The sequence below is a fragment of the Takifugu flavidus genome, chromosome 11 (genome assembly GCF_003711565.1).
Source record: "Takifugu flavidus isolate HTHZ2018 chromosome 11, ASM371156v2, whole genome shotgun sequence".
NCBI lineage: Eukaryota > Metazoa > Chordata > Actinopteri > Tetraodontiformes > Tetraodontidae > Takifugu > Takifugu flavidus.
This window is the reverse complement of record NC_079530.1, coordinates 4,203,543-4,213,859: the sequence shown is the minus strand read 5'-3', so window position 1 is coordinate 4,213,859 and position 10,317 is coordinate 4,203,543. Positions and strand designations below refer to the sequence as shown.

The following is a 10,317-nucleotide window of genomic DNA, read 5'->3' as shown; positions in this document are numbered from 1 at the left end:
TGTGAGGCAAGACAGTGCGCCGCGATTGTCCAGTAATGAAAATCACTGTACCAAGGTACACACACACACACACACACACGCACGCACGCACGCACGCACACACACACACACACACACACACACACACACACACACACACACACACACACACACTTTTTCTCTACGGCTAGAGCGCCTCCTGCTAGTAGCAGTGGGTAGTGAACCGTGCTTTTACTATTACTACTGATGTTATTACTGCTGTTGTTACTGCTGTTGGTGCAATTACCCCGCTGAGACTTACGCATGTGTCTTCATCACACCTGAAGGGACTCTTTTAAGGGGGACAGGCACCAGAAAACTTCAGGGGTCACCAGGAGCTTACACTGTTCACACATCAATGTTACATCAATGAAAGATGAATAAAAGTAAAGCTCCAAAATAAAAGAAAATACAGTGTGTGGAAAATAAACATTTGGCCATTACAACACATAAAATTTTGCTTATTCATCAGCAACTTTCACTAAAACTTCAAATTGCAGAACTGGAACATGACTAAAACACCAAAGTTAAAAGTATATCAGCTTTTGACTGAATTATGTGACTGAGCAACAAGCAAAGAAAGGGAGAAGTTTCAGTGATCTTGTGAACTCGGGTTGTTGCTGAACCAAAGGTGGTTGTTGGCAATGAAGAGCAGCTCCATGGTTCTGCTCTGTGACCATTCATCCTGCAGCAACAGACAGAAGCGGTGGTAGAAACGGATGGACTCAGGAGAAGGAGAAGGATTCATCTGTCAGACGCAGGTCATGTTGAAAATGTTGGAATTGTGTAAAAAAAAAAAGTTTTGCAAGTTTTACCTGATCCAGAATATTTGAAAAATCAACCTGAGGAAAAAGTCTGAATGTGAACCTGTTTTCAGTCCTGTACATGATGCATTGTGGATCCACTTCACCGTCGTCTTTCAGAGCCATCCTGGTTCTGTGAACCGTGAAAACTGTCAGATGTTTCAGTTAGAGGTTGCACACAGTTCTGATGGGATGTGACAGTCCGTCTGTTACTCCCAAGAATTGCTAATGTTCTATTTTCAAGCATGAACAGCTTCTCAACAGCTGAAGTCCAGACTCGGTGCCCTCTGTTGGTCTGTGATGGTCCCCTGTCATCACAGGTTTGAGCGCTCTGGCCGCTACCAGAGTTTTTAATATCATGCTCCTGGAAGTCTGACTTAAACTGTTTTGATGCATTTCAAGTATCTTTGATAATTTTCAGTTGCTCTGTCAAATGCTCTGTCAAATGACTTGTGACAGATATGACAGTATTGTCTGCAAACAGTCGGATAACAGTCAACTTTAAACTCTACAGATGGAGAAACCAGGGCTGGTGTGTCACAGCTCCTCAGACAGGGACGCCAGCGCTGCTGGAGCCAGGTCTTCATCCGCCATATTGTTGATATTATTACAGCCAGAGCCGTTACACTGAGACGCCAAACCAAATCAGGCTGACTCCAGGTCAGCCAGAGTTTAAGGCTATTAATAGAACCAGGCACTGAAGTTGAAACACACCCCCACATACACACACGCACACATACACACACGCACATACACGTACACACACACATGCAGACACATGACACACAGCTGCACACAAAGCACGTTTATGTGTGCATTCATACATGTAAGTCTTGGCTGTGAGGCATCACACACCAAACACATGCATAAACTCATGTACATGCTAGTCATAGAGAGAATAAGGAGGAGGAAGGAGAACACTGTTGTCACAGTGACACCCCGTAGCCATCAGGAAGAGAGACGGCAGCATGACCGTTACAAGTCAAAACATTTGGTTGATCCCCCCCAAACCCACCCCCAACCCCAACCCCCCTGGCCGTATGCGGGATTCTCACACACTGACCTACATCACAAACACTGATGAAAGCTAGTGGGAGGTGCACATGTGCATGTGTCCATGCATGTGAGCACAGTCCTACAGTTATAAGGCTGATCTACATAAATATGGCCAACATCTGATGACATCAGTAGTGGTTTGTTTGGTTTCTTTCTGCCTGTCAAGATCCCCTTCACATTTTCTATGTTGTTGTTTTTTTACATCATAATGTAAAAACTAAAATTTTTAATGTGTGGTTTTATTAGAGGTAGGTCTACTTCTAAGCCTGAGTGGTGGGGTGCTGGGGTGCCCTTGAGCAATGTGAACCCACAAATACTCAGAGCACCTGTCCAGGGCAGTATCCTCAATCTGGAAACCCTCCCTTAATAATATGTGCATGTGTAATCTGCATGAAGCCTGTGTGTGGATGATCATCTTTTTGGTGACTTTCATAGACAACAGACGCCCATCCCCTAACCTAACCCTGACCATCCCAACTGACTCCGAACTCTGACCTAGACTCAGTCCTAACCTCAAACGTTAAACCAAGTTTTGACCCTCAAACAATCTTTTGAATTTCTGAGAATGGGCAAAAATGACCTCACTTCCCCAAAATGTCTCAACGATGTCCTCACTTTGCTAATTGAATGAGGATTTTGCGAATCAGTATGTAGCAAGTAGAAAAACACACACACTCACAAACACACACATTTGCACGTGTCTTTCAACTCATTCAAATTTACAAAAAACCCCAACAAAACATAATGAAATATACAATTTGAAAAGCAAATGATCCAAAACTTGTGATTAAAACTGTTCAGGTGCATCAGCTGCTGGTGACTCCAGCCCTCACTGGACCATGTGGACTCACCTATATCCATCACAGGCCTCCACAAACACTTGACAGCTAAAGTAGATTAATGGGTCAGTTTATCCAAGTTCAGCCAGGGTTCAAGTTATGGTTCAGACAGAGTTCAGCTGAGCAGGCGACCAGGGGAGCAGGGAACCATCCTCCTGAAACAGGCAGAACACAACAGACACACAGAACAAGAAACACAACAGACATACAGTACAGGACCAGACTTTTTTCGCATCCTGGACCTGGTTCCACAGCTTTGAATCCTCGACTAGGAACATTGACTGCAATGCTGCATTTTATGACTAGAAAGGTCAAATGTCTCGTCCTTGTGAAGTGGATGATCATCCTCCTGGCAGGCACACAGCAGTTGTGTGGGTAAACACTGACCTGCTTGGGTTTACAGTCCTGGATGACATGTTTGGAACATTATGCCATTTATCAGCAAAATGTGAGTCTGACACTGGGGGGTTTATTTACACGTCATGATCATGTGACCACAACGTGCATAAAGTTCATCAGCAAACAGTCTACCATACAGTAGATGCAGTATGCAGTTAAAGATTTACTGTGGCTGTCACATCCAATTACAATCTTTGTATCATTTCTCTGACTGTGTGTTATCTCAAGGGTGTGTGTGTGTGTTTGTGTGTGTGTGTGGTGTGCGCACATATTCAATGCTGGAGGGGTTAAAGTACCCAATGCTGTGTAATATGTCCACTCCTTTTAGTAATGTCACCAAACACACACACACACACTCCAGCTTGGCTCTGTACTCTATATGTATACATGACAAGACCCCTGGGACCCCCTTAAACATACAGAGACCACTGCAACCCCCACTCAGCCACACTCAACAGCCCTGTGCACAATAGCACCCAACATCTTGCTCTGTGTGTGTGTGTGTGTGTGTGTGTGTGTGTGTGTGTGTGGCTGCAGCAGAAAGAACACTGCGACCTAAAAACCCAGCTCACTGAGAGTGACTGCACACTGAACAGAAGGCTCATTCAAGTGTAAACACACACGTCCACACACACACACACGCACATGCACACACACACACAAACACACACACACACGTATCCAAGAGTGTTTACACATGTATGCAAACAGACTCATCCATGGTGATAAATGATGTCATAGATGACAAATCTCCAGTTAGATTGTCTCCATGACAACCAGACAACAAGAAGGTATTCTTAGTCGTTTAACATCTTACCCTGAAGAAAGTTTAAAGTTTAGATTTTTTTTTCTTTAATTAAAAAAATCAAAACTAGACTTAAGTCTGTTACAATGAAGAAATTATGAGGATTCTGAATTAGTCCTGAGCCTGCATGTGTGTGTATGTGTGTGTGAGTTTGCGTGTGTGTGTATCTTCGTGTGTGAGTGTGTGTGCAAGCATCTGTGCGTGTATGTGTCCGTGTGTGTGTGATAGTGTGTGTGTGTATGTGCGTGAGTTTGAGCGTGTGTCTGTGTATGTTTGTCTGTCTGTATGTAAGTGTGTGTTTGTATGTGTGAGTGTGTGTCTGAATGTGTGTGATTGTGTGTGTATGGGAAATAGTTCTGCATCAACTTGGTTACTGTCAGATTTAGCAGCCGTTACTGTGACAGTGCCCCCTGGACGACAGCAGTCAAGCCATTGGTACTCTGCTGCAGCACAACATACACAACTTCTGATGGAACCAAGCAGAAATCCCTGATTAAATGTTGAGCATTAAAAGCCTCAAACTGGCAAGAAAGTTCACCTTCCAACAAGATACTAACCTTCAGCTAAGACCCAAGAAACGGCTGTGAAGAACCCTGACAGGAACCATATCAAACATCTCTGCAGAGACCTGAATGTGTCTGTATCCAGCCTGAGAGAACCTGAGAGGTTCCCAGAGAAAAACAACAGAAAATCACCAACGAGAAACCTAAGAAGGCTGCAGGCTGCAACAGTTGCCCAAGTTGCTTTAACACTGGGCCAAGTATCAACATATGAAAAAGTGAGAGACTCTGAAACCTGCAGGACCTCATGGATCCATTCAGCACTCTGGTGGGTGAAGATCACCTGGCTGGACTGCTCCAGCGTTACAGTTATAGTTTTATATCAAATTCAGAAAGTAAAAACATCTGGCCTTCAGTTTTTCCCTCAGCCTTCTGAAGATCTCATGATGTCTTCTGTCATGTGGTTGTCATGGGAACAGCCCTCAGGGAGAACACATTAGCAGCATGGCCTGTTACTACTGTTCGGTTGTGCTCAGTGTGTTGTTGCTGACATCTTGTGGTTATCCATGAGGTTTCGTGTATAAAGGTGAAATGAATCAATACTACTGATAATAAAACATTTGATTTAAAGGTGTCTTCCTGAAAAACCCAGGACACAAAACAAGTAAAATGTGAAAAGCACACAATAACATTGAAAAATAAAATATATGTAAAGAGATTAAAAAAATAAAATGAGATAATGCACTTATGATCATGGTAGGGGGGAGGGAACTCCAAAGACCATCGTCCCCTCCGAGGAGGACATATTTGTTCCTATTCTGAACTATAGGATTTTTATCAGGATGTCTCAATCAGAAGGAAATAATCTTATTTCAGTGGACTTTGAGATCTTTGGCCGTGTTCAAGGTCTGTCCTTCAAACTCTTCTTCACTTTGCTGCTCTGCTCTGAAGCTCTAAGGCTTGAATATGATCTCACTCTAAATTTAGAAAAGAGTTGCTCTCAGTCCTTCTGCAGCCTCTAAATTTAGAACTATCAACTTTTCTGTGGCAGAGCAACACTCAGAAATACATTTTCAAAATTAAGTAAAAAAAATTACAAACATGTTAAAAGATGGAAAGTGTCCATGTGCTTCACACACACCGATGCTATTCACTAGGCTAACCAGTTAGCCTTTGTTCCATCGTGTTAATGTCACATCTAACCTCTAGGGGCATGGTTCAATCTGACAGCACTGCAATTCGAATGCATCTCAGGTTGCCTTGTGGGCTTCAGGCGCTTCACAGAGCAGAGAAACACAAGGAAGTTCTGTACACCCAAGTGCCTCACAGCAGGACTCAGGAGAAGACTCACAGCAGGAATTAGAGGAGGACTCAGGAGAGCACTCAGAGGAGGACTTAGAGGAGGACACAGGAGAGGACTCAGAGCAGGACTCAGGAGAGGACTCAGAGCAGGACTCAGAGGAGGACTCACAGCAGGACTCAGAAGAAGACTCACAGCAGGAATTAGAGGAGGACTCAGGAGAGCACTCAGAGCAGGACTCAGAGGAGGACTTAGAGGAGGACTCAGGAGAGGACTCAGAGCAGGACTCAGGAGAGGACTCAGAGCAGGACTCAGAGGAGGACTCACAGCAGGACTCAGGAGAAGACTCACAGCAGGAATTAGAGGAGGACTCAGGAGAGCATTCAGAGCAGGACTCAGAGGAGAACTTAGAGGAGGACTCAGAGCAGGACTCAGGAGAGGACTCAGAGGAGGACTCACAGCAGGACTCAGGAGAAGACTCACAGCAGGAATTAGAGGAGGACTCAGGAGAGCACTCAGAGCAGGACTCAGAGGAGGACTTAGAGGAGGACTCAGGAGAGGACTCAGGAGAGGACTCACAGCAGGAATTAGAGGAGGACTCAGGAGAGCACTCAGAGCACAACTCAGAGGAGGACTTAGAGGAGGACTCAGCAGGACTCAGGAGAGGACTCAGAGCAGGACTCAGGGGCGGACTTAGAGGAGGACTCAGAGGAGGACAGAGCTTCAGTCCTGCTGGAACTATGATGGAAATGAGGCCAATGAGAACAATCAGCCCGAGGCCATTCTCACCCCATCGTGGGCTCATGTTCTGGACTTTCACGGTTCTATTGACCCAAACACCATCAGGACATGTTTAATTTGACAAGTCACAGTCAGATGAAGCTTTATTCTGATGATGAAGGTAGTAAAAGTCTGAGGAAAGTTATTCAGTTAATGTTAATGTGGAAAATGTCAAACTTTTTTTTAAAAAATGCTGCTGTTGAATGTGTTGCCTGTTTGACCTGCTGAGTTCTGAATGTGTTATTTTCTATTTGTCTCCATGGCAACAGGAGTCTGTTTCAGGATGGTGAGTTTCTGTTTCACTTTGATCAAATTGTCCACTTTTGACAAACATTGACGTCACTTCTTTTTCCCCTAAGTACACAGAGGAGCAGGGCCAGCGGCTTGGCCTGGTGGGATGGGTCAGGAACACGTCCGGCGGGACGGTGGTGGGACAAGTCCAGGGTCCATCTCGCAGGGTGGAGCAAATGTCAGTACAAAGCAGAAACTTGATTTTTTTCCACAAAAACCAAAATCCCCCATGACTGACAGGGGCAGGGCCTAGTGCTCCAGAGGGCAAGAGGGTGGGCTGTGTGTTTGTTTTTCACACCCTGCAGTACTGGCCGGGTAAAGTTGAGACATTATTGGGTTAGGCAAAAAAAGGCAATTACCTCATCTCCTGTTGGGGGATGGAAATGGGGTTAGAGCTGATGAACAAGGATAGCAGATGGAGGGATGAGGGATGCAGTTTTTCTATTGGCAATCTCTGATAGGAGTTTAGAGGGTTAGCATAGATTAGCTACACTGCTGACAGGCAAATGCTCTCCTCTCCTCTCCTCTCCTCTCCTCTCTCCTCTCCTCTCCTCTCCTCTCCTCTCTCTCCTCTCCTCTCCTCTCCTCTCCTCTCCTCTCCTCTCCCTCTCTCTTTCTCTCTCTCTCTCCCTCTCCTCTTTCCTTCTCCTCTCTCTCCCTCTCTCTTCATATTAAAAATAAGTGTTGTGGTTAACAGGACAGATTTCAAGCAGACATCTCAGTCACCTTGTCACATTCACCTTGTTGCCGTGATGTATATTGTGTGTTTTGAACAGGAAGTTGTGGCTGAGAAAAGAAGGAAGTCCGAGCAGTCGCATCAGCAGAGCGTCCTTCAGTAATCAGCACAACATCTCCAAGCTGGAGCTTGCTGGATTCACCACCCGGTTCTGAGCATACAACCAAATTGCTCAATGTCCGGTTGTCCACTGATCATCAGTTACGATGGAAACCTACTGTTGCTACAGAAACATTTTATCTCCAATTAAACTGCTTTCCCTTGTCTGTTTAGGGTTGTTTTTGAAAGAATATTTATCAGTTTTATTATGACTTTTGTCTTTCTTCTGCAGCTGTTTCAATAGGTTGCTGGTTCGAATTCCCATTGATCTGTTGCTCAACAGTGAACTGTAGAGCAAGACGTCACATGGCAAAACTTTCAGTCTTGTTAACTTGTTAAAACACGGACTGCCATGGCAGAGTTTTAAAGATATGACCTACAACCTGCAACTCACATCACATCCTTACTGAATGTGTGTGTGTGTGTGTGTGTGTGTGTGTGTGTGTGCGTGCATGGGTGTGTGTCTTTGTGTGTGTGTGTCTGTGTGCATGGGTGTGTGTCTGTGTCTGTCTTGGTGAACATCCCAAAAATGTACCTGCTGTTCTGGTACATAGACTGGACAGAAGGATCTCGGTGCAGAAACACTGGTTTGTAAGCTTTATTATCCGACGGTTGTTAGTGGGTGCTCAGTCAGAACAGGCAGACAAGCCAGCAAAGAACAGCACTAAACACCAACAGAAGGAGACTGCTGAACCGCTGGAGTCCAGTCAGGAAGGAAGGAGGCAAACAGACAAATGGGCACGTGTAGCTCAGGCAAACAGTTATTGTAACCACGACAACTTCACTGTGCTTTGAGGGACTGTGAGAGTGATGAATTCTTGTTGCTTTGAAACTGAATTTCTGCTCACACAGACAGACGCTGTCGATGTCTGGAGCTCAGGTGGAAGTGTGATCCTCAGAGTGTGAATATACTGGGTTGAGCAATGCAAAACTTTCAGATACCAATCTGTACACACATCTTTGTACTTCTATCGTTGTGAGGCATGATACACTACAAAGCTCCTGACCCTATCCATCACAACTAACCCTCTAACCGTAACCCTAACCCTAGCAGAAACCTAATTCTAAAACCAGATCTTTACCCCAAACAACCCTTTGAAGTTATGAGGACCAGCCAAAATGTCCTCATATCCCAAATATGCCCATTGCTAGTAGAATCACCACACACAGACACAGACACAGACACAGACACAGACACAGACACAGACACAGACACACACATGTGCGCGCGCACACACACACACACACAACACACACACACACACACACACACACACACACACACACACACACACAGGGTAGAAACATTCAGCATCACTCAACAGTATTTATCCTTTCATGGTGTCTGTCCATCATGACTCTTGAAGCTTTTTTCCTCACAAACTGATGATCAAAAACTTTTTCCTATTTCACATAACTAACATTTGCAGATCCTCCCCCTCATTTTCCTCCCATCTTCCTCCTCTCCCTCCTTCCTTCTTCCTCCTCCTCCCCTCCCTGCAGGCAGAAATCATATATACCCCTCTTGGTTGGATGGATGTGTGTTTCATTTATACACAACAGCAGCCCAGAAGGGCGGAGATGCAAATCCTCTACTCAGTAAAGCCAGTTTCTTCTCCTTGATATCAGACAGTCTCCTTGATATCAGACAGTAGACTCTACTGTCTGATATCAAGGAGAAGAAACTGGTTTTACTCCTCGAAACAAAACGTTTTACTCTTTTCCCCAGTTTCCAAAGAATCAGGCACTCCAGGCATCATTCTCATTTCAACTAAAGGTACAAATAAAACAAAACTTGGCCATTTTCAGAAGAGACACATACACCGTACATTTCACACAGTGCACATCAGAGTGCAACTATGGGGGTCATGATAGTTGTAGCTGTAGATTTTTCAGCATGCGAGCTAGTTATGAAATGACCAAGTTAATATGATTGACCCATTATATTTATTTAGAAAACTATTGAGGATTCTTACCATTTATGTTGATGTATGTTGCATAACTGCATATGTTGCACAACACAACATAATTAATTATGTAGATTTTTTGCTATTGTGAAAAACAACTGGGACTTTCCCTTTTCTCTTTCTCAGCAACCGGTAGATTGCGATGGACGTATTGAGCACCTCTGCTGTAGATAGATATAGAGAAAGAAAAGGGGAGAGGCAGATAGCAGCATCAGTTTATAGCAGCTTAGCTAAACTGATGATAAAGGTTAGTTTAGCTAGCATAATGACTGTAGCTACAGAGCTACTCTCAACCTTATCACAGAGAAATTTTTTCATCTTCATCTTAAAGTAGAGAGGAATTCCTGGACAGGGGACTGGTTCCTCAGCAGGGGGGCTGATTGCTAAATGCTTGGCCCCCCATCCCATTGCTAAAGGCTATGGAACCAGCAATAAACAACACTCTGAGACAGGAGTGGCCTCCTCAGATGATCTGGTGCTGTTAGCTTCTTCACATATGATGGAGCCTCTGTGGACCTTTAAGATCAGCAGAAGAAGTTAATCCAGACTCCAATGAAGACAAACCAGCAGAGTCATGTGACAGCTGGCTTATTTGCCAAAACTTTAGCTGCAGCATCTTGCATCAACATCTTGGAGGTTCTGGCAGAATTCTTCCGACCTCCTGATAACACTGAATGACAACAATACAGCCTGGAGGAACAAATGCTGGAGGAGCTTCTCAGCA

The 10,317-nt window shown here is 44.5% G+C and overlaps 1 protein-coding gene across 1 annotated transcript; it reads left to right on the top strand.

The window, feature by feature from the left end:
* Positions 1 to 5,192: 5,192 nt before the first annotated feature.
* On the top strand, positions 5,193 to 7,793 carry LOC130533971 (acylphosphatase-2-like). The gene is made up of 4 exons (XM_057047826.1): positions 5,193 to 5,326; positions 6,770 to 6,786; positions 6,860 to 6,969; positions 7,568 to 7,793. Exons 1-4 carry the CDS (start codon positions 5,263 to 5,265, stop codon positions 7,680 to 7,682), a joined length of 306 nt encoding a protein of 101 aa, XP_056903806.1. The 5' UTR covers positions 5,193 to 5,262; the 3' UTR covers positions 7,683 to 7,793.
* The last annotated feature ends 2,524 nt before the right edge of the window (positions 7,794 to 10,317 follow it).